This window comes from Hypomesus nipponensis, chromosome 28, assembly GCF_054491055.1.
Source record: "Hypomesus nipponensis isolate SF chromosome 28, ASM5449105v1, whole genome shotgun sequence".
NCBI classification, from domain to species: Eukaryota; Metazoa; Chordata; class Actinopteri; order Osmeriformes; family Osmeridae; genus Hypomesus; species Hypomesus nipponensis.
Window position 1 is genome coordinate 3,719,657 of NC_140388.1, and position 25,084 is coordinate 3,744,740.

The following is a 25,084-nucleotide window of genomic DNA, read 5'->3' on the forward strand; positions in this document are numbered from 1 at the left end:
TCAATAGCAACCACATTCTCTAAATCCAGCATCCAAATACAAAGTGTGATGTGTGATAGTAACTATTAGTAGTTTGCTGTTGAACATGCTTACTGACCTCAACGTCTCCAGTTTGCAGAGTGGATTCCACTGTAGATCGGACAGCAATTGCATTTCTGGAATCTGGAGGTCATTGTTGCTCAGGTCCAGTTCTCTCAGGGTGGAGGGGTTTGACCTCAGAGCTGAGACCAGAGAAGCACAGCCTTCCTCTGTGACCCCACAGCATGACAGCCTGCAAAATTGATCAAATAACATACTTGACTCATCTAGGTATATACGTATACATAAGTCGAATATTTTAGTCCAATGTGTCAAGATGTTATCTTCCATGTTTCTGTCTGTGTATTGAGGCTATAGCTCGTCACACGGCTCCCCTCCACTGCTGAGAAGGAAGAAGGACTTGTCTAATAGTGGTGCTGAACATGAATCCTTCCACAAGTATCACTTGTGTTTTGTTCCAGTCCAGAAGTCAAGTTAATGATTCAAGCCTTTCCAGCCTGAGCCAACATTCAGAAGAATTAAATTTGCTGCTCGAATATTATCTTAATATGCATATTCATATTACATTAATTTTCATGTTAAACCAGACACCTGAACTGTTTATACCACATTGCAGAGAAGCACTAGGGCTTTCTATGATATAAATATACGTGTGATGATTTAAGGCTAGTTATCCTTTATCAAGAAGATTTCACGCAGCAATTTTTACAAACATATTCTCTGTCATCAATCTCTTCCTCTATTTCATCAGACAACTTCATTTTCAACCACTTTGATTACAAGATATGTTTATTTAGCAAGTTTCACAGAAATCTGCAAACAATTTAGGTTCGAGAAAATATATCTTCAAACATCTACACAACTGCAAATGCTCCACCACCCAGTCACCATGGTACCCTCCAGTGTTCAGTCACCATGGCACCCTCCAGTGTTCAGTCACCATGGTGACATCCAGGGTTCAGTGCTTGGTCACCTCCCTCCTCTTCCTCCTGTACAGCCTTGCTCTTGGACAGATCCTAATCCATCATGGGTTCCTCTACCCTCCCTGTCCTTAGCCGCTGCAGTCAATTCCTCAATAAACTTCAATAAGCCCAGAACTCTGGTGCTCATATGCTCACCTCCACCAAGATCACATCACCCCTGTCCTTCACAACCTCCACTGGCTCCAGGTTGAATACAGGATTCACTTTAAAATACTACTCACCCCCTCTAAAGTCATAAACGACCTGGCACCTCCCTACCTCTCCAACCTCCTCCTCCACCACAACCATTCTCAAGCCCTGTCTAGGAAACTAAATGGAGCTGTGTAGCGAATTGTCTTTGTGTTACTGTGTTAAACTCTTCATGATTAATCGCTATAAAGGATTTCTGTTTGGTCGTTTAAAAAACTCTTAATTCATCAAAGGAACTATGTATCTCCCACAAATTTCCATCACATCCTTATGCCTGTATCTCCTTCCAGTCATGCAGTTTCAATGTAACCAATAAGCAACCACATTATCTAAATCAAACACGCAAATGTGATTGAATGTGTAACTACTAGTTGCCCCTTGAAAATGTTTACGGACCTCAGTGTCTCCAGTTTGCAGAGTGGATCCTCCAGTACAGCAGAGAGCAGCTTCATGCCTGAATCCTTCAGGTCACTTTTGCTCAGGTCCAGATCTCTCAGAAGGGAGGGGTTTGTCTTCAGAGCTGAAGGCAGAGAAGCACAGCCTTCTTCTGCAATGTGACAGCCTGACAGCCTGTAGAAGGATCATTACAAAAAAGATTACAAACACTGTGTCTGGCCCCGCTCTACTTCTCCAACCTCCTCCTCCACCACAACCACTCTCAAGCCCAGGACCAAGCTCTGGACCTGACAGTTGCAGCACCCTCCCTCCCTTCCTCCCTCCCAAACCAAATTCCAACATGCCTGCTATTTTTCATTGAGGCCCTCAAAACCCACCTTTTTAAAGCTTGTGTTCACCAGTTAACCTCCCTCCTGTCTTTCCCCTTCATGTGTGATTGAAACTATTAGTTCAAGACTAAACATGATTACAGACCTCAGTGTCTCCAATTTCCAGAGTGGACTCCTCAAAACAGCAGAGAGAAGCTTCATATCTGATTTCCTCAGGTCATTGTTACTCAGGTCCAGTACTCTCGGAGAGGAGGGCTTTGACTTCAGAGCCGAGGCCAAAGAAGCACACGCTTCCTCTGTGATGTTACAGCTGGACACCCTGTGAAAGGATCATTATTACAAAAAGCATTACAATCTCTACTGCCCTCTGGTATTGGAAGGATTATCTTCATTTCTGGTCTTGACCAGATTAAACCTGATACACAGTGCTACATGCTGGTGTTGACCAGATTAAACCTGATACAGGGTACTACATGCTGGGGCCGGTTGCATACAAATAGAATTAATCTTAGACTTAAATGCGACTTTAAGTCTGACTTGCCATAGACACTTCTATTAACCTGTTGCATAAAGCTTCCCGGTGAGTGACTAACATAATGTGTTTTCAAACGTCTTAATTTAACCCCAACACTACTTCCATTTATCAACAACTCCAACGCAGATGGCTAGTGTCAATGCAATGATTTATGCTGTCATGCCATTTTAGTGGAAACGCAGAGCCCACTCCAACATCTCTGCAGTAACATTAACAAACGGCATTTATTTTGTAATAAATGATGCTACGATAAGGACGTACTAGCAGATCGTTGGCATAGCAACACAGCTCTTACCTCAGGCTTAGCCCGATTGAAGAAGTGGCTAACTTTCCTACTGCAAATTAAGATAGTCTTACTATTTACACAACAGACAGGCTTAATTAGACTAATCTGACCTTACAATTTAAGACCGTCTAAAGCCAAGACGAGGCTAAAACTAAGTGTATGCAACTGGCCCCTGTTGTTGACCAGATTAAACCTGATACAGGGTGAAGATTGCAGATTCTCTTGTTGATCATTGAAAGACTGACTCACGTTGACAACCGCATCTCCTACTTTTAGTTTTTCATAACTCAGATTTGTCCTTGCAGGCATACGTTTACTAAATCATTTCAATAGCAACCACATTCTCTAAATCCAGCATCCAAATACAAAGTGTGATGTGTGATAGTAACTATTAGTAGTTTGCTGTTGAACATGCTTACTGACCTCAACGTCTCCAGTTTGCAGAGTGGATTCCACTGTAGATCGGACAGCAATTGCATTTCTGGAATCTGGAGGTCATTGTTGCTCAGGTCCAGTTCTCTCAGGGTGGAGGGGTTTGACCTCAGAGCTGAGACCAGAGAAGCACAGCCTTCCTCTGTGACCCCACAGCATGACAGCCTGCAAAATTGATCAAATAACATACTTGACTCATCTAGGTATATACGTATACATAAGTCGAATATTTTAGTCCAATGTGTCAAGATGTTATCTTCCATGTTTCTGTCTGTGTATTGAGGCTATAGCTCGTCACACGGCTCCCCTCCACTGCTGAGAAGGAAGAAGGACTTGTCTAATAGTGGTGCTGAACATGAATCCTTCCACAAGTATCACTTGTGTTTTGTTCCAGTCCAGAAGTCAAGTTAATGATTCAAGCCTTTCCAGCCTGAGCCAACATTCAGAAGAATTAAATTTGCTGCTCGAATATTATCTTAATATGCATATTCATATTACATTAATTTTCATGTTAAACCAGACACCTGAACTGTTTATACCACATTGCAGAGAAGCACTAGGGCTTTCTATGATATAAATATACGTGTGATGATTTAAGGCTAGTCATCCTTTATCAAGAAGATTTCACGCAGCAATTTTTACAAACATATTCTCTGTCATCAATCTCTTCCTCTATTTCATCAGACAACTTCATTTTCAACCACTTTGATTACAAGATATGTTTATTTAGCAAGTTTCACAGAAATCTGCAAACAATTTAGGTTCGAGAAAATATATCTTCAAACATCTACACAACTGCAAATGCTCCACCACCCAGTCACCATGGTACCCTCCAGTGTTCAGTCACCATGGCACCCTCCAGTGTTCAGTCACCATGGTGACATCCAGGGTTCAGTGCTTGGTCACCTCCCTCCTCTTCCTCCTGTACAGCCTTGCTCTTGGACAGATCCTAATCCATCATGGGTTCCTCTACCCTCCCTGTCCTTAGCCGCTGCAGTCAATTCCTCAATAAACTTCAATAAGCCCAGAACTCTGGTGCTCATATGCTCACCTCCACCAAGATCACATCACCCCTGTCCTTCACAACCTCCACTGGCTCCAGGTTGAATACAGGATTCACTTTAAAATACTACTCACCCCCTCTAAAGTCATAAACGACCTGGCACCTCCCTACCTCTCCAACCTCCTCCTCCACCACAACCATTCTCAAGCCCTGTCTAGGAAACTAAATGGAGCTGTGTAGCGAATTGTCTTTGTGTTACTGTGTTAAACTCTTCATGATTAATCGCTATAAAGGATTTCTGTTTGGTCGTTTAAAAAACTCTTAATTCATCAAAGGAACTATGTATCTCCCACAAATTTCCATCACATCCTTATGCCTGTATCTCCTTCCAGTCATGCAGTTTCAATGTAACCAATAAGCAACCACATTATCTAAATCAAACACGCAAATGTGATTGAATGTGTAACTACTAGTTGCCCCTTGAAAATGTTTACGGACCTCAGTGTCTCCAGTTTGCAGAGTGGATCCTCCAGTACAGCAGAGAGCAGCTTCATGCCTGAATCCTTCAGGTCACTTTTGCTCAGGTCCAGATCTCTCAGAAGGGAGGGGTTTGTCTTCAGAGCTGAAGCCAGAGAAGCACAGCCTTCTTCTGCAATGTGACAGCCTGACAGCCTGTAGAAGGATCATTACAAAAAAGATTACAAACACTGTGTCTGGCCCCGCTCTACTTCTCCAACCTCCTCCTCCACCACAACCACTCTCAAGCCCAGGACCAAGCTCTGGACCTGACAGTTGCAGCACCCTCCCTCCCTTCCTCCCTCCCAAACCAAATTCCAACATGCCTGCTATTTTTCATTGAGGCCCTCAAAACCCACCTTTTTAAAGCTTGTGTTCACCAGTTAACCTCCCTCCTGTCTTTCCCCTTCATGTGTGATTGAAACTATTAGTTCAAGACTAAACATGATTACAGACCTCAGTGTCTCCAATTTCCAGAGTGGACTCCTCAAAACAGCAGAGAGAAGCTTCATATCTGATTTCCTCAGGTCATTGTTACTCAGGTCCAGTACTCTCGGAGAGGAGGGCTTTGACTTCAGAGCCGAGGCCAAAGAAGCACACGCTTCCTCTGTGATGTTACAGCTGGACACCCTGTGAAAGGATCATTATTACAAAAAGCATTACAATCTCTACTGCCCTCTGGTATTGGAAGGATTATCTTCATTTCTGGTCTTGACCAGATTAAACCTGATACACAGTGCTATATGCTGGTGTTGACCAGATTAAACCTGATACAGGGTACAACATGCTGGGGCCGGTTGCATACAAATAGAATTAATCTTAGACTTAAATGCGACTTTAAGTCTGACTTGCCATAGACACTTCTATTAACCTGTTGCATAAAGCTTCCCGGTGAGTGACTAACATAATGTGTTTTCAAACGTCTTAATTTAACCCCAACACTACTTCCATTTATCAACAACTCCAATGCAGATGGCTAGTGTCAATGCAATGATTTATGCTGTCATGCCATTTTAGTGGAAACGCAGAGCCCAGTTCAACATCTCTGCAGTAACATTAACAAACAGCATTTATTTTGTAATAAATGATGCTACGATAAGGACGTACTAGCAGATCGTTGGCATAGCAACACAGCTCTTACCTCAGGCTTAGCCCGATTGAAGAAGTGGCTAACTTTCCTACTGCAAATTAAGATAGTCTTACTATTTACACAACAGACAGGCTTAATTAGACTAATCTGACCTTACAATTTAAGACCGTCTAAAGCCAAGACGAGGCTAAAACTAAGTGTATGCAACTGGCCCCTGTTGTTGACCAGATTAAACCTGATACAGGGTGAAGATTGCAGATTCTCTTGTTGATCATTGAAAGACTGACTCACGTTGACAACCGCATCTCCTACTTTTAGTTTTTCATAACTCAGATTTGTCCTTGCAGGCATACGTTTACTAAATCATTTCAATAGCAACCACATTCTCTAAATCCAGCATCCAAATACAAAGTGTGATGTGTGATAGTAACTATTAGTAGTTTGCTGTTGAACATGCTTACTGACCTCAACGTCTCCAGTTTGCAGAGTGGATTCCACTGTAGATCAGACAGCAATTGCATTTCTGGAATCTGGAGGTCATTGTTGCTCAGGTCCAGTTCTCTCAGGGTGGAGGGGTTTGACCTCAGAGCTGAGACCAGAGAAGCACAGCCTTCCTCTGTGACCCCACAGCATGACAGCCTGCAAAATTGATCAAATAACATACTTGACTCATCTAGGTATATACGTATACATAAGTCGAATATTTTAGTCCAATGTGTCAAGATGTTATCTTCCATGTTTCTGTCTGTGTATTGAGGCTATAGCTCGTCACACGGCTCCCCTCCACTGCTGAGAAGGAAGAAGGACTTGTCTAATAGTGGTGCTGAACATGAATCCTTCCACAAGTATCACTTGTGTTTTGTTCCAGTCCAGAAGTCAAGTTAATGATTCAAGCCTTTCCAGCCTGAGCCAACATTCAGAAGAATTAAATTTGCTGCTCGAATATTATCTTAATATGCATATTCATATTACATTAATTTTCATGTTAAACCAGACACCTGAACTGTTTATACCACATTGCAGAGAAGCACTAGGGCTTTCTATGATATAAATATACGTGTGATGATTTAAGGCTAGTCATCCTTTATCAAGAAGATTTCACGCAGCAATTTTTACAAACATATTCTCTGTCATCAATCTCTTCCTCTATTTCATCAGACAACTTCATTTTCAACCACTTTGATTACAAGATATGTTTATTTAGCAAGTTTCACAGAAATCTGCAAACAATTTAGGTTCGAGAAAATATATCTTCAAACATCTACACAACTGCAAATGCTCCACCACCCAGTCACCATGGTACCCTCCAGTGTTCAGTCACCATGGCACCCTCCAGTGTTCAGTCACCATGGTGACATCCAGGGTTCAGTGCTTGGTCACCTCCCTCCTCTTCCTCCTGTACAGCCTTGCTCTTGGACAGATCCTAATCCATCATGGGTTCCTCTACCCTCCCTGTCCTTAGCCGCTGCAGTCAATTCCTCAATAAACTTCAATAAGCCCAGAACTCTGGTGCTCATATGCTCACCTCCACCAAGATCACATCACCCCTGTCCTTCACAACCTCCACTGGCTCCAGGTTGAATACAGGATTCACTTTAAAATACTACTCACCCCCTCTAAAGTCATAAACGACCTGGCACCTCCCTACCTCTCCAACCTCCTCCTCCACCACAACCATTCTCAAGCCCTGTCTAGGAAACTAAATGGAGCTGTGTAGCGAATTGTCTTTGTGTTACTGTGTTAAACTCATCATGATTAATCGCTATAAAGGATTTCTGTTTGGTCGTTTAAAAAACTCTTAATTCATCAAAGGAACTATGTATCTCCCACAAATTTCCATCACATCCTTATGCCTGTATCTCCTTCCAGTCATGCAGTTTCAATGTAACCAATAAGCAACCACATTATCTAAATCAAACACGCAAATGTGATTGAATGTGTAACTACTAGTTGCCCCTTGAAAATGTTTACGGACCTCAGTGTCTCCAGTTTGCAGAGTGGATCCTCCAGTACAGCAGAGAGCAGCTTCATGCCTGAATCCTTCAGGTCACTTTTGCTCAGGTCCAGATCTCTCAGAAGGGAGGGGTTTGTCTTCAGAGCTGAAGCCAGAGAAGCACAGCCTTCTTCTGCAATGTGACAGCCTGACAGCCTGTAGAAGGATCATTACAAAAAAGATTACAAACACTGTGTCTGGCCCCGCTCTACTTCTCCAACCTCCTCCTCCACCACAACCACTCTCAAGCCCAGGACCAAGCTCTGGACCTGACAGTTGCAGCACCCTCCCTCCCTTCCTCCCTCCCAAACCAAATTCCAACATGCCTGCTATTTTTCATTGAGGCCCTCAAAACCCACCTTTTTAAAGCTTGTGTTCACCAGTTAACCTCCCTCCTGTCTTTCCCCTTCATGTGTGATTGAAACTATTAGTTCAAGACTAAACATGATTACAGACCTCAGTGTCTCCAATTTCCAGAGTGGACTCCTCAAAACAGCAGAGAGAAGCTTCATATCTGATTTCCTCAGGTCATTGTTACTCAGGTCCAGTACTCTCGGAGAGGAGGGCTTTGACTTCAGAGCCGAGGCCAAAGAAGCACACGCTTCCTCTGTGATGTTACAGCTGGACACCCTGTGAAAGGATCATTATTACAAAAAGCATTACAATCTCTACTGCCCTCTGGTATTGGAAGGATTATCTTCATTTCTGGTCTTGACCAGATTAAACCTGATACACAGTGCTACATGCTGGTGTTGACCAGATTAAACCTGATACAGGGTACTACATGCTGGGGCCGGTTGCATACAAATAGAATTAATCTTAGACTTAAATGCGACTTTAAGTCTGACTTGCCATAGACACTTCTATTAACCTGTTGCATAAAGCTTCCCGGTGAGTGACTAACATAATGTGTTTTCAAACGTCTTAATTTAACCCCAACACTACTTCCATTTATCAACAACTCCAACGCAGATGGCTAGTGTCAATGCAATGATTTATGCTGTCATGCCATTTTAGTGGAAACGCAGAGCCCACTCCAACATCTCTGCAGTAACATTAACAAACGGCATTTATTTTGTAATAAATGATGCTACGATAAGGACGTACTAGCAGATCGTTGGCATAGCAACACAGCTCTTACCTCAGGCTTAGCCCGATTGAAGAAGTGGCTAACTTTCCTACTGCAAATTAAGATAGTCTTACTATTTACACAACAGACAGGCTTAATTAGACTAATCTGACCTTACAATTTAAGACCGTCTAAAGCCAAGACGAGGCTAAAACTAAGTGTATGCAACTGGCCCCTGTTGTTGACCAGATTAAACCTGATACAGGGTGAAGATTGCAGATTCTCTTGTTGATCATTGAAAGACTGACTCACGTTGACAACCGCATCTCCTACTTTTAGTTTTTCATAACTCAGATTTGTCCTTGCAGGCATACGTTTACTAAATCATTTCAATAGCAACCACATTCTCTAAATCCAGCATCCAAATACAAAGTGTGATGTGTGATAGTAACTATTAGTAGTTTGCTGTTGAACATGCTTACTGACCTCAACGTCTCCAGTTTGCAGAGTGGATTCCACTGTAGATCGGACAGCAATTGCATTTCTGGAATCTGGAGGTCATTGTTGCTCAGGTCCAGTTCTCTCAGGGTGGAGGGGTTTGACCTCAGAGCTGAGACCAGAGAAGCACAGCCTTCCTCTGTGACCCCACAGCATGACAGCCTGCAAAATTGATCAAATAACATACTTGACTCATCTAGGTATATACGTATACATAAGTCGAATATTTTAGTCCAATGTGTCAAGATGTTATCTTCCATGTTTCTGTCTGTGTATTGAGGCTATAGCTCGTCACACGGCTCCCCTCCACTGCTGAGAAGGAAGAAGGACTTGTCTAATAGTGGTGCTGAACATGAATCCTTCCACAAGTATCACTTGTGTTTTGTTCCAGTCCAGAAGTCAAGTTAATGATTCAAGCCTTTCCAGCCTGAGCCAACATTCAGAAGAATTAAATTTGCTGCTCGAATATTATCTTAATATGCATATTCATATTACATTAATTTTCATGTTAAACCAGACACCTGAACTGTTTATACCACATTGCAGAGAAGCACTAGGGCTTTCTATGATATAAATATACGTGTGATGATTTAAGGCTAGTTATCCTTTATCAAGAAGATTTCACGCAGCAATTTTTACAAACATATTCTCTGTCATCAATCTCTTCCTCTATTTCATCAGACAACTTCATTTTCAACCACTTTGATTACAAGATATGTTTATTTAGCAAGTTTCACAGAAATCTGCAAACAATTTAGGTTCGAGAAAATATATCTTCAAACATCTACACAACTGCAAATGCTCCACCACCCAGTCACCATGGTACCCTCCAGTGTTCAGTCACCATGGCACCCTCCAGTGTTCAGTCACCATGGTGACATCCAGGGTTCAGTGCTTGGTCACCTCCCTCCTCTTCCTCCTGTACAGCCTTGCTCTTGGACAGATCCTAATCCATCATGGGTTCCTCTACCCTCCCTGTCCTTAGCCGCTGCAGTCAATTCCTCAATAAACTTCAATAAGCCCAGAACTCTGGTGCTCATATGCTCACCTCCACCAAGATCACATCACCCCTGTCCTTCACAACCTCCACTGGCTCCAGGTTGAATACAGGATTCACTTTAAAATACTACTCACCCCCTCTAAAGTCATAAACGACCTGGCACCTCCCTACCTCTCCAACCTCCTCCTCCACCACAACCATTCTCAAGCCCTGTCTAGGAAACTAAATGGAGCTGTGTAGCGAATTGTCTTTGTGTTACTGTGTTAAACTCTTCATGATTAATCGCTATAAAGGATTTCTGTTTGGTCGTTTAAAAAACTCTTAATTCATCAAAGGAACTATGTATCTCCCACAAATTTCCATCACATCCTTATGCCTGTATCTCCTTCCAGTCATGCAGTTTCAATGTAACCAATAAGCAACCACATTATCTAAATCAAACACGCAAATGTGATTGAATGTGTAACTACTAGTTGCCCCTTGAAAATGTTTACGGACCTCAGTGTCTCCAGTTTGCAGAGTGGATCCTCCAGTACAGCAGAGAGCAGCTTCATGCCTGAATCCTTCAGGTCACTTTTGCTCAGGTCCAGATCTCTCAGAAGGGAGGGGTTTGTCTTCAGAGCTGAAGCCAGAGAAGCACAGCCTTCTTCTGCAATGTGACAGCCTGACAGCCTGTAGAAGGATCATTACAAAAAAGATTACAAACACTGTGTCTGGCCCCGCTCTACTTCTCCAACCTCCTCCTCCACCACAACCACTCTCAAGCCCAGGACCAAGCTCTGGACCTGACAGTTGCAGCACCCTCCCTCCCTTCCTCCCTCCCAAACCAAATTCCAACATGCCTGCTATTTTTCATTGAGGCCCTCAAAACCCACCTTTTTAAAGCTTGTGTTCACCAGTTAACCTCCCTCCTGTCTTTCCCCTTCATGTGTGATTGAAACTATTAGTTCAAGACTAAACATGATTACAGACCTCAGTGTCTCCAATTTCCAGAGTGGACTCCTCAAAACAGCAGAGAGAAGCTTCATATCTGATTTCCTCAGGTCATTGTTACTCAGGTCCAGTACTCTCGGAGAGGAGGGCTTTGACTTCAGAGCCGAGGCCAAAGAAGCACACGCTTCCTCTGTGATGTTACAGCTGGACACCCTGTGAAAGGATCATTATTACAAAAAGCATTACAATCTCTACTGCCCTCTGGTATTGGAAGGATTATCTTCATTTCTGGTCTTGACCAGATTAAACCTGATACACAGTGCTACATGCTGGTGTTGACCAGATTAAACCTGATACAGGGTACTACATGCTGGGGCCGGTTGCATACAAATAGAATTAATCTTAGACTTAAATGCGACTTTAAGTCTGACTTGCCATAGACACTTCTATTAACCTGTTGCATAAAGCTTCCCGGTGAGTGACTAACATAATGTGTTTTCAAACGTCTTAATTTAACCCCAACACTACTTCCATTTATCAACAACTCCAACGCAGATGGCTAGTGTCAATGCAATGATTTATGCTGTCATGCCATTTTAGTGGAAACGCAGAGCCCACTCCAACATCTCTGCAGTAACATTAACAAACGGCATTTATTTTGTAATAAATGATGCTACGATAAGGACGTACTAGCAGATCGTTGGCATAGCAACACAGCTCTTACCTCAGGCTTAGCCCGATTGAAGAAGTGGCTAACTTTCCTACTGCAAATTAAGATAGTCTTACTATTTACACAACAGACAGGCTTAATTAGACTAATCTGACCTTACAATTTAAGACCGTCTAAAGCCAAGACGAGGCTAAAACTAAGTGTATGCAACTGGCCCCTGTTGTTGACCAGATTAAACCTGATACAGGGTGAAGATTGCAGATTCTCTTGTTGATCATTGAAAGACTGACTCACGTTGACAACCGCATCTCCTACTTTTAGTTTTTCATAACTCAGATTTGTCCTTGCAGGCATACGTTTACTAAATCATTTCAATAGCAACCACATTCTCTAAATCCAGCATCCAAATACAAAGTGTGATGTGTGATAGTAACTATTAGTAGTTTGCTGTTGAACATGCTTACTGACCTCAACGTCTCCAGTTTGCAGAGTGGATTCCACTGTAGATCGGACAGCAATTGCATTTCTGGAATCTGGAGGTCATTGTTGCTCAGGTCCAGTTCTCTCAGGGTGGAGGGGTTTGACCTCAGAGCTGAGACCAGAGAAGCACAGCCTTCCTCTGTGACCCCACAGCATGACAGCCTGCAAAATTGATCAAATAACATACTTGACTCATCTAGGTATATACGTATACATAAGTCGAATATTTTAGTCCAATGTGTCAAGATGTTATCTTCCATGTTTCTGTCTGTGTATTGAGGCTATAGCTCGTCACACGGCTCCCCTCCACTGCTGAGAAGGAAGAAGGACTTGTCTAATAGTGGTGCTGAACATGAATCCTTCCACAAGTATCACTTGTGTTTTGTTCCAGTCCAGAAGTCAAGTTAATGATTCAAGCCTTTCCAGCCTGAGCCAACATTCAGAAGAATTAAATTTGCTGCTCGAATATTATCTTAATATGCATATTCATATTACATTAATTTTCATGTTAAACCAGACACCTGAACTGTTTATACCACATTGCAGAGAAGCACTAGGGCTTTCTATGATATAAATATACGTGTGATGATTTAAGGCTAGTCATCCTTTATCAAGAAGATTTCACGCAGCAATTTTTACAAACATATTCTCTGTCATCAATCTCTTCCTCTATTTCATCAGACAACTTCATTTTCAACCACTTTGATTACAAGATATGTTTATTTAGCAAGTTTCACAGAAATCTGCAAACAATTTAGGTTCGAGAAAATATATCTTCAAACATCTACACAACTGCAAATGCTCCACCACCCAGTCACCATGGTACCCTCCAGTGTTCAGTCACCATGGCACCCTCCAGTGTTCAGTCACCATGGTGACATCCAGGGTTCAGTGCTTGGTCACCTCCCTCCTCTTCCTCCTGTACAGCCTTGCTCTTGGACAGATCCTAATCCATCATGGGTTCCTCTACCCTCCCTGTCCTTAGCCGCTGCAGTCAATTCCTCAATAAACTTCAATAAGCCCAGAACTCTGGTGCTCATATGCTCACCTCCACCAAGATCACATCACCCCTGTCCTTCACAACCTCCACTGGCTCCAGGTTGAATACAGGATTCACTTTAAAATACTACTCACCCCCTCTAAAGTCATAAACGACCTGGCACCTCCCTACCTCTCCAACCTCCTCCTCCACCACAACCATTCTCAAGCCCTGTCTAGGAAACTAAATGGAGCTGTGTAGCGAATTGTCTTTGTGTTACTGTGTTAAACTCTTCATGATTAATCGCTATAAAGGATTTCTGTTTGGTCGTTTAAAAAACTCTTAATTCATCAAAGGAACTATGTATCTCCCACAAATTTCCATCACATCCTTATGCCTGTATCTCCTTCCAGTCATGCAGTTTCAATGTAACCAATAAGCAACCACATTATCTAAATCAAACACGCAAATGTGATTGAATGTGTAACTACTAGTTGCCCCTTGAAAATGTTTACGGACCTCAGTGTCTCCAGTTTGCAGAGTGGATCCTCCAGTACAGCAGAGAGCAGCTTCATGCCTGAATCCTTCAGGTCACTTTTGCTCAGGTCCAGATCTCTCAGAAGGGAGGGGTTTGTCTTCAGAGCTGAAGCCAGAGAAGCACAGCCTTCTTCTGCAATGTGACAGCCTGACAGCCTGTAGAAGGATCATTACAAAAAAGATTACAAACACTGTGTCTGGCCCCGCTCTACTTCTCCAACCTCCTCCTCCACCACAACCACTCTCAAGCCCAGGACCAAGCTCTGGACCTGACAGTTGCAGCACCCTCCCTCCCTTCCTCCCTCCCAAACCAAATTCCAACATGCCTGCTATTTTTCATTGAGGCCCTCAAAACCCACCTTTTTAAAGCTTGTGTTCACCAGTTAACCTCCCTCCTGTCTTTCCCCTTCATGTGTGATTGAAACTATTAGTTCAAGACTAAACATGATTACAGACCTCAGTGTCTCCAATTTCCAGAGTGGACTCCTCAAAACAGCAGAGAGAAGCTTCATATCTGATTTCCTCAGGTCATTGTTACTCAGGTCCAGTACTCTCGGAGAGGAGGGCTTTGACTTCAGAGCCGAGGCCAAAGAAGCACACGCTTCCTCTGTGATGTTACAGCTGGACACCCTGTGAAAGGATCATTATTACAAAAAGCATTACAATCTCTACTGCCCTCTGGTATTGGAAGGATTATCTTCATTTCTGGTCTTGACCAGATTAAACCTGATACACAGTGCTATATGCTGGTGTTGACCAGATTAAACCTGATACAGGGTACAACATGCTGGGGCCGGTTGCATACAAATAGAATTAATCTTAGACTTAAATGCGACTTTAAGTCTGACTTGCCATAGACACTTCTATTAACCTGTTGCATAAAGCTTCCCGGTGAGTGACTAACATAATGTGTTTTCAAACGTCTTAATTTAACCCCAACACTACTTCCATTTATCAACAACTCCAATGCAGATGGCTAGTGTCAATGCAATGATTTATGCTGTCATGCCATTTTAGTGGAAACGCAGAGCCCAGTTCAACATCTCTGCAGTAACATTAACAAACAGCATTTATTTTGTAATAAATGATGCTACGATAAGGACGTACTAGCAGATCGTTGGCATAGCAACACAGCTCTTACCTCAGGCTTAGCCCGATTGAAGAAGTGGCTAACTTTCCTACTGCAAATTAAGATAGTCTTACTATTTACACAACAGACAGGCTTAATTAGACTAATCTGACCTTACAATTTAAGACCGTCTAAAGCCAAGACGAGGCTAAAACTAAGTGTATGCAACTGGCCCCTGTTGTTGACCAGATTAAACCTGATACAGGGTGAAGATTGCAGATTCTCTTGTTGATCATTGAAAGACTGACTCACGTTGACAACCGCATCTCCTACTTTTAGTTTTTCATAACTCAGATTTGTCCTTGCAGGCATACGTTTACTAAATCATTTCAATAGCAACCACATTCTCTAAATCCAGCATCCAAATACAAAGTGTGATGTGTGATAGTAACTATTAGTAGTTTGCTGTTGAACATGCTTACTGACCTCAACGTCTCCAGTTTGCAGAGTGGATTCCACTGTAGATCAGACAGCAATTGCATTTCTGGAATCTGGAGGTCATTGTTGCTCAGGTCCAGTTCTCTCAGGGTGGAGGGGTTTGACCTCAGAGCTGAGACCAGAGAAGCACAGCCTTCCTCTGTGACCCCACAGCATGACAGCCTGCAAAATTGATCAAATAACATACTTGACTCATCTAGGTATATACGTATACATAAGTCGAATATTTTAGTCCAATGTGTCAAGATGTTATCTTCCATGTTTCTGTCTGTGTATTGAGGCTATAGCTCGTCACACGGCTCCCCTCCACTGCTGAGAAGGAAGAAGGACTTGTCTAATAGTGGTGCTGAACATGAATCCTTCCACAAGTATCACTTGTGTTTTGTTCCAGTCCAGAAGTCAAGTTAATGATTCAAGCCTTTCCAGCCTGAGCCAACATTCAGAAGAATTAAATTTGCTGCTCGAATATTATCTTAATATGCATATTCATATTACATTAATTTTCATGTTAAACCAGACACCTGAACTGTTTATACCACATTGCAGAGAAGCACTAGGGCTTTCTATGATATAAATATACGTGTGATGATTTAAGGCTAGTCATCCTTTATCAAGAAGATTTCACGCAGCAATTTTTACAAACATATTCTCTGTCATCAATCTCTTCCTCTATTTCATCAGACAACTTCATTTTCAACCACTTTGATTACAAGATATGTTTATTTAGCAAGTTTCACAGAAATCTGCAAACAATTTAGGTTCGAGAAAATATATCTTCAAACATCTACACAACTGCAAATGCTCCACCACCCAGTCACCATGGTACCCTCCAGTGTTCAGTCACCATGGCACCCTCCAGTGTTCAGTCACCATGGTGACATCCAGGGTTCAGTGCTTGGTCACCTCCCTCCTCTTCCTCCTGTACAGCCTTGCTCTTGGACAGATCCTAATCCATCATGGGTTCCTCTACCCTCCCTGTCCTTAGCCGCTGCAGTCAATTCCTCAATAAACTTCAATAAGCCCAGAACTCTGGTGCTCATATGCTCACCTCCACCAAGATCACATCACCCCTGTCCTTCACAACCTCCACTGGCTCCAGGTTGAATACAGGATTCACTTTAAAATACTACTCACCCCCTCTAAAGTCATAAACGACCTGGCACCTCCCTACCTCTCCAACCTCCTCCTCCACCACAACCATTCTCAAGCCCTGTCTAGGAAACTAAATGGAGCTGTGTAGCGAATTGTCTTTGTGTTACTGTGTTAAACTCTTCATGATTAATCGCTATAAAGGATTTCTGTTTGGTCGTTTAAAAAACTCTTAATTCATCAAAGGAACTATGTATCTCCCACAAATTTCCATCACATCCTTATGCCTGTATCTCCTTCCAGTCATGCAGTTTCAATGTAACCAATAAGCAACCACATTATCTAAATCAAACACGCAAATGTGATTGAATGTGTAACTACTAGTTGCCCCTTGAAAATGTTTACGGACCTCAGTGTCTCCAGTTTGCAGAGTGGATCCTCCAGTACAGCAGAGAGCAGCTTCATGCCTGAATCCTTCAGGTCACTTTTGCTCAGGTCCAGATCTCTCAGAAGGGAGGGGTTTGTCTTCAGAGCTGAAGCCAGAGAAGCACAGCCTTCTTCTGCAATGTGACAGCCTGACAGCCTGTAGAAGGATCATTACAAAAAAGATTACAAACACTGTGTCTGGCCCCGCTCTACTTCTCCAACCTCCTCCTCCACCACAACCACTCTCAAGCCCAGGACCAAGCTCTGGACCTGACAGTTGCAGCACCCTCCCTCCCTTCCTCCCTCCCAAACCAAATTCCAACATGCCTGCTATTTTTCATTGAGGCCCTCAAAACCCACCTTTTTAAAGCTTGTGTTCACCAGTTAACCTCCCTCCTGTCTTTCCCCTTCATGTGTGATTGAAACTATTAGTTCAAGACTAAACATGATTACAGACCTCAGTGTCTCCAATTTCCAGAGTGGACTCCTCAAAACAGCAGAGAGAAGCTTCATATCTGATTTCCTCAGGTCATTGTTACTCAGGTCCAGTACTCTCGGAGAGGAGGGCTTTGACTTCAGAGCCGAGGCCAAAGAAGCACACGCTTCCTCTGTGATGTTACAGCTGGACACCCTGTGAAAGGATCATTATTACAAAAAGCATTACAATCTCTACTGCCCTCTGGTATTGGAAGGATTATCTTCATTTCTGGTCTTGACCAGATTAAACCTGATACACAGTGCTACATGCTGGTGTTGACCAGATTAAACCTGATACAGGGTACTACATGCTGGGGCCGGTTGCATACAAATAGAATTAATCTTAGACTTAAATGCGACTTTAAGTCTGACTTGCCATAGACACTTCTATTAACCTGTTGCATAAAGCTTCCCGGTGAGTGACTAACATAATGTGTTTTCAAACGTCTTAATTTAACCCCAACACTACTTCCATTTATCAACAACTCCAATGCAGATGGCTAGTGTCAATGCAATGATTTATGCTGTCATGCCATTTTAGTGGAAACGCAGAGCCCAGTTCAACATCTCTGCAGTAACATTAACAAACGGCATTTATTTTGTAATAAATGATGCTACGATAAGGACGTACTAGCAGATCGTTGGCATAGCAACACAGCTCTTACCTCAGGCTTAGCCCGATTGAAGAAGTGGCTAACTTTCCTACTGCAAATTAAGATAGTCTTACTATTTACACAACAGACAGGCTTAATTAGACTAATCTGACCTTACAATTTAAGACCGTCTAAAGCCAAGACGAGGCTAAAACTAACTGTATGCAACTGGCCCCTGTTGTTGACCAGATTAAACCTGATACAGGGTGAAGATTGCAGATTCTCTTGTTGATCATTGAAAGACTGACTCACGTTGACAACCGCATCTCCTACTTTTAGTTTTTCATAACTCAGATTTGTCCTTGCAGGCATACGTTTACTAAATCATTTCAATAGCAACCACATTCTCTAAATCCAGCATCCAAATACAAAGTGTGATGTGTGATAGTAACTATTAGTAGTTTGCTGTTGAACATGCTTACTGACCTCAACGTCTCCAGTTTGCAGAGTGGATTCCACTGTAGATCGGACAGCAATTGCATTTCTGGAATCTGGAGGTCATTGTTGCTCAGGTCCAGTTCTCTCAGGGTGGAGGGGTTTGACCTCAGAGCTGAGACCAGAGAAGCACAGCCTTCCTCTGTGACCCCACAGCATGACAGCCTGCAAAATTGATCAAATAACATACTTGACTCATCTAGGTATATACGTATACATAAGTCGAATATTTTAGTCCAATGTGTCAAGATGTTATCTTCCATGTTTCTGTCTGTGTATTGAGGCTATAGCTCGTCACACGGCTCCCCTCCACTGCTGAGAAGGAAGAAGGACTTGTCTAATAGTGGTGCTGAACATGAATCCTTCCACAAGTATCACTTGTGTTTTGTTCCAGTCCAGAAGTCAAGTTAATGATTCAAGCCTTTCCAGCCTGAGCCAACATTCAGAAGAATTAAATTTGCTGCTCGAATATTATCTTAATATGCATATTCATATTACATTAATTTTCATGTTAAACCAGACACCTGAACTGTTTATACCACATTGCAGAGAAGCACTAGGGCTTTCTATGATATAAATATACGTGTGATGATTTAAGGCTAGTCATCCTTTATCAAGAAGATTTCACGCAGCAATTTTTACAAACATATTCTCTGTCATCAATCTCTTCCTCTATTTCATCAGACAACTTCATTTTCAACCACTTTGATTACAAGATATGTTTATTTAGCAAGTTTCACAGAAATCTGCAAACAATTTAGGTTCGAGAAAATATATCTTCAAACATCTACACAACTGCAAATGCTCCACCACCCAGTCACCATGGTACCCTCCAGTGTTCAGTCACCATGGCACCCTCCAGTGTTCAGTCACCATGGTGACATCCAGGGTTCAGTGCTTGGTCACCTCCCTCCTCTTCCTCCTGTACAGCCTTGCTCTTGGACAGATCCTAATCCATCATGGGTTCCTCTACCCTCCCTGTCCTTAGCCGCTGCAGTCAATTCCTCAATAAACTTCAATAAGCCCAGAACTCTGGTGCTCATATGCTCACCTCCACCAAGATCACATCACCCCTGTCCTTCACAACCTCCACTGGCTCCAGGTTGAATACAGGATTCACTTTAAAATACTACTCACCCCCTCTAAAGTCATAAACGACCTGGCACCTCCCTACCTCTCCAACCTCCTCCTCCACCACAACCATTCTCAAGCCCTGTCTAGGAAACTAAATGGAGCTGTGTAGCGAATTGTCTTTGTGTTACTGTGTTAAACTCTTCATGATTAATCGCTATAAAGGATTTCTGTTTGGTCGTTTAAAAAACTCTTAATTCATCAAAGGAACTATGTATCTCCCACAAATTTCCATCACATCCTTATGCCTGTATCTCCTTCCAGTCATGCAGTTTCAATGTAACCAATAAGCAACCACATTATCTAAATCAAACACGCAAATGTGATTGAATGTGTAACTACTAGTTGCCCCTTGAAAATGTTTACGGACCTCAGTGTCTCCAGTTTGCAGAGTGGATCCTCCAGTACAGCAGAGAGCAGCTTCATGCCTGAATCCTTCAGGTCACTTTTGCTCAGGTCCAGATCTCTCAGAAGGGAGGGGTTTGTCTTCAGAGCTGAAGCCAGAGAAGCACAGCCTTCTTCTGCAATGTGACAGCCTGACAGCCTGTAGAAGGATCATTACAAAAAAGATTACAAACACTGTGTCTGGCCCCGCTCTACTTCTCCAACCTCCTCCTCCACCACAACCACTCTCAAGCCCAGGACCAAGCTCTGGACCTGACAGTTGCAGCACCCTCCCTCCCTTCCTCCCTCCCAAACCAAATTCCAACATGCCTGCTATTTTTCATTGAGGCCCTCAAAACCCACCTTTTTAAAGCTTGTGTTCACCAGTTAACCTCCCTCCTGTCTTTCCCCTTCATGTGTGATTGAAACTATTAGTTCAAGACTAAACATGATTACAGACCTCAGTGTCTCCAATTTCCAGAGTGGACTCCTCAAAACAGCAGAGAGAAGCTTCATATCTGATTTCCTCAGGTCATTGTTACTCAGGTCCAGTACTCTCGGAGAGGAGGGCTTTGACTTCAGAGCCGAGGCCAAAGAAGCACACGCTTCCTCTGTGATGTTACAGCTGGACACCCTGTGAAAGGATCATTATTACAAAAAGCATTACAATCTCTACTGCCCTCTGGTATTGGAAGGATTATCTTCATTTCTGGTCTTGACCAGATTAAACCTGATACACAGTGCTACATGCTGGTGTTGACCAGATTAAACCTGATACAGGGTACTACATGCTGGGGCCGGTTGCATACAAATAGAATTAATCTTAGACTTAAATGCGACTTTAAGTCTGACTTGCCATAGACACTTCTATTAACCTGTTGCATAAAGCTTCCCGGTGAGTGACTAACATAATGTGTTTTCAAACGTCTTAATTTAACCCCAACACTACTTCCATTTATCAACAACTCCAATGCAGATGGCTAGTGTCAATGCAATGATTTATGCTGTCATGCCATTTTAGTGGAAACGCAGAGCCCAGTTCAACATCTCTGCAGTAACATTAACAAACGGCATTTATTTTGTAATAAATGATGCTACGATAAGGACGTACTAGCAGATCGTTGGCATAGCAACACAGCTCTTACCTCAGGCTTAGCCCGATTGAAGAAGTGGCTAACTTTCCTACTGCAAATTAAGATAGTCTTACTATTTACACAACAGACAGGCTTAATTAGACTAATCTGACCTTACAATTTAAGACCGTCTAAAGCCAAGACGAGGCTAAAACTAAGTGTATGCAACTGGCCCCTGTTGTTGACCAGATTAAACCTGATACAGGGTGAAGATTGCAGATTCTCTTGTTGATCATTGAAAGACTGACTCACGTTGACAACCGCATCTCCTACTTTTAGTTTTTCATAACTCAGATTTGTCCTTGCAGGCATACGTTTACTAAATCATTTCAATAGCAACCACATTCTCTAAATCCAGCATCCAAATACAAAGTGTGATGTGTGATAGTAACTATTAGTAGTTTGCTGTTGAACATGCTTACTGACCTCAACGTCTCCAGTTTGCAGAGTGGATTCCACTGTAGATCGGACAGCAATTGCATTTCTGGAATCTGGAGGTCATTGTTGCTCAGGTCCAGTTCTCTCAGGGTGGAGGGGTTTGACCTCAGAGCTGAGACCAGAGAAGCACAGCCTTCCTCTGTGACCCCACAGCATGACAGCCTGCAAAATTGATCAAATAACATACTTGACTCATCTAGGTATATACGTATACATAAGTCGAATATTTTAGTCCAATGTGTCAAGATGTTATCTTCCATGTTTCTGTCTGTGTATTGAGGCAATAGCTCGTCACACGGCTCCCCTCCACTGCTGAGAAGGAAGAAGGACTTGTCTAATATTGGTGCTGAACATGAATCCTTCCACAAGTATCACTTGTGTTTTGTTCCAGTACAGAAGTCAAGTTGATTCAAGTTGATTCAATGATTCAAGCCTTTCCAGCGGTTGTAAATAGGTAGTCCTGAAACACTAGTGATCAGGCAATTTACATATATGCGCTTGGGCAGCCTCACCGTCAGGAGAGTTAGCTGTTTCCCTCGAAAATGAAAAACGAAAGGTTGATACAGAATGTAGAGTTTTTAAAGGGGCGATTGACTGCGAAACCGATTTTACCTTGTCATAGTTGAATAACGACAGTTCGTGGGTAAAATGAACATACAGTGAATATCAAAGTCCATTGACACCTCATTCCTATGCAAATCTCAAAAAGAAAAAAATGGGCTGTAAAACGCTAGCTTTTCAACAAAGCTACCCCTGTGACGTATGACGGGGGACCGCCCTTTTTGGCTCTGGTCTGTATCTTTAGGCGCGTTCGACTTCATGAAGCGCTGGCGGCGCCGACAGTCGGCTGCCTTGAAGCTGAGAATGCCATTGGCTGCTTCAAGTCAGCCGGGCCGCATGTGGCTGCAGACGACACCGGCGCTGCATGAAGTCGAACGCACCTATTGTCACGCCCCAGAATTTACATCCAGACCAGTCCGAGGTAGCATAGATCTCCGATCTCCGATGCTAGTTTAGCTGCGCGCTGCTGTGTAGGCTACTTCTAAGCAATAACAAGGATATTGAAAATGGACCACGGTCGTAAATGCTGTGTTCCAGGCTGTACAGGGAAGGCTAACACTCTCCCAAGGAGCCAAACATTCTCAACAGGCATGGCTGCTGTTGTCTATGAGAAGATCCCGGCGAAATTCGACACTCAATCATTCATTTGCTCTGAACATTTCACCCAAGATAGTTTTGACAACCTTGGACAATTTCAAGCAGGATTTGCTGGGAAGCTGAACCTGGAAAGAGGTGCTGTTCCGACCGTATGCTCATTGCAACCGCAAGCTGTAAGGACAGTATGATGTTGTGCTAACAGTTATTAGCAATGCTAACATGTCCTGTATATAGCATACCAGGTAGAATGCTAAATACGTTTCTACACACATCAAATGACTCTAACTAGACTAGATGTAGCCGGCATTAGAAGGGAAGCTTCCGAAAAATAGCCAGAAAACGAACAGCAGTTTGCCTTATTGCGAACGCCTGTCTAATCTATTTGAAAGAACTGGAGAAAGGCAGGTGCTTGATACAGGATACGTTAGCATTGCTAGTAACTGTTACTAGTAACACCTAGACTGGAGGCATGTAACGCTAAACAAGTTTAGCTTGCTAACGCAAGAGCATAGGTAGAATGTGTGATAATTTAGCCTAGTTTATTGGCAATGGGGCTAACGTTGATTTATGTTCCTGACTGTGTTTCATTCAAATAAATAATCTGTGTAATGTAAATCTACAATTCACGATGCATGTTTGTCCAGATCTTTGTCATGTTATTTTTCAGCAAGTTATTAAGAGCTAGCTAGCTAACTGAAGCCGAGTAGAATCACAATATGGTTTGGTTGCTAAGCTGTAGTCTAACGTTCTACCCACCTAAGTCAATCCAGTTTGCTTCAACAACAGCCCTCCAACACATTTCAGGTTTCTCATGTGGCACCTTGTCAAAATTAATTGCCCACCCCTGATTTACGGAGTTGGGCCATGGAGCTAACCCATGGAGCAAGGATTTTGATGCTAGGGAGTGTGGCAAGCTGGTTTAGCCAAGGCCAAAGGGCAAGAAAGACAAATTACAGGTGTTGGCCATCTGAAGGGCATGCTACAGCAAGGGGGGACCCGCTATATAAGACTTTGAGCCATGAAATGTTAGGTCTCAGTTCAGGGAAGCACTTTTAAACAGTAGCACTTTCTATTTTAAAATGTTTTATTTTGCTTGCAATGTTTTAGTTTGGCAGCTCAGTGAAGAACTTAAAATATTTTTATATACAGTTTAATTGTGCGTCAAATAAAACCAATATTTACCTACACCTTATTCTTGTGTAAGGAGCGTGATAAAAAGGTGACCTTAAAATTGTGACGACGCCAGGAAAAATTTGGGTGCACCTAAATTTTGTGCTGGTGCACCTAAATAAAAAAGTTAGGCACACCAGTGCAACCAAGGGAAAAAGTTAGTATGGAGCCCTGGATTATTTAAGGCTAATCATCCTTTATCAAGAAGATTTCACGCAGCAATTTTCCATCAGGACCAAAACCTCACCCAGACCACCTATACCTAAAAGTAATTTTGCACTATGCTGCCCAATTCATATAATTTTGTATCTTATCTTGTACTTTATATTCTATATTTATATATATTTTATATCTCATTGTTTAGCTCTTTAGTACATTGTTTATCTTACTATTAGACTTTTTATTTTTATTTTATTTATACATTCAACGTTTTACATTTTTTTTAATTAAGATCCATATTTGTTTATTGTATGCACCTTCATGCCACAGTAAATTCTGTCTTTAAACTTACATGGCAATAAAAAGACATTCTGATTCGGATTATAACCAAGGTATGCAGACTACCATCGAATAATTATCAATCTACTCCTCACTGATGACAGAAAGCAACTTTGAGCAACCAACTTGAGAATAAATTATATTGTCTAAAATCAACTATAAGTAGACATTGAGCTATTATAACTTTACTATTGTCTCATGTAGAAAATTAAATACTGACCTCAGTGTCTCCAGCTTGCAGAGTGGATTCCCAAGTCCAACAGAGAGCAGCTTCATGCCTGAATCCCCCAGGTTGTTGTTACTCAAGTCCAGCTCTGTAAGCTCTGAGGAGGGGAGAGCTGAGGCCAGCGCTTCACAGCACCGTTCTGAGAGGTTACAGTCATTCAGCCTACATGACATAAGGAGAACATGAAACATCATGAGTCATAGTTTGTGTGATAGGATCATATGATAAATTATCGTATGATCCTATTCTATCGTACAAACTATGTGAATTTTTTGGGCTGATTTGAGCGAAAAATAGTTTTTGGAGCTTGATGTAAAACAAACAAACATAGCTGTTTGTCCA

General features: G+C 42.4%; 2 protein-coding genes across 2 annotated transcripts; both read right to left on the reverse strand.

The window, feature by feature from the left end:
* On the reverse strand, positions 1-6,103 carry LOC146219522 (ribonuclease inhibitor-like). Its single transcript, XM_084695286.1, has 7 exons — positions 6,090-6,103; positions 5,165-5,338; positions 4,691-4,864; positions 3,181-3,354; positions 2,082-2,255; positions 1,608-1,781; positions 1-271 (listed from the first exon to the last, which is right to left on the reverse strand). The coding sequence occupies exons 1-7, from the start codon at positions 6,101-6,103 to the stop codon at positions 1-3; spliced, it is 1,155 nt and encodes a 384-aa protein (XP_084551412.1).
* A 63-nt stretch (positions 6,104-6,166) lies between these two features.
* LOC146219523 (uncharacterized) lies at positions 6,167-24,792 on the reverse strand. Its single transcript, XM_084695287.1, has 16 exons — positions 24,737-24,792; positions 21,679-21,852; positions 20,106-20,279; positions 18,596-18,769; positions 17,497-17,670; positions 17,023-17,196; positions 15,513-15,686; positions 14,414-14,587; positions 13,940-14,113; positions 12,430-12,603; positions 11,331-11,504; positions 10,857-11,030; positions 9,347-9,520; positions 8,248-8,421; positions 7,774-7,947; positions 6,167-6,437 (listed from the first exon to the last, which is right to left on the reverse strand). The coding sequence occupies exons 1-16, from the start codon at positions 24,790-24,792 to the stop codon at positions 6,167-6,169; spliced, it is 2,763 nt and encodes a 920-aa protein (XP_084551413.1).
* Positions 24,793-25,084: the final 292 nt, after the last annotated feature.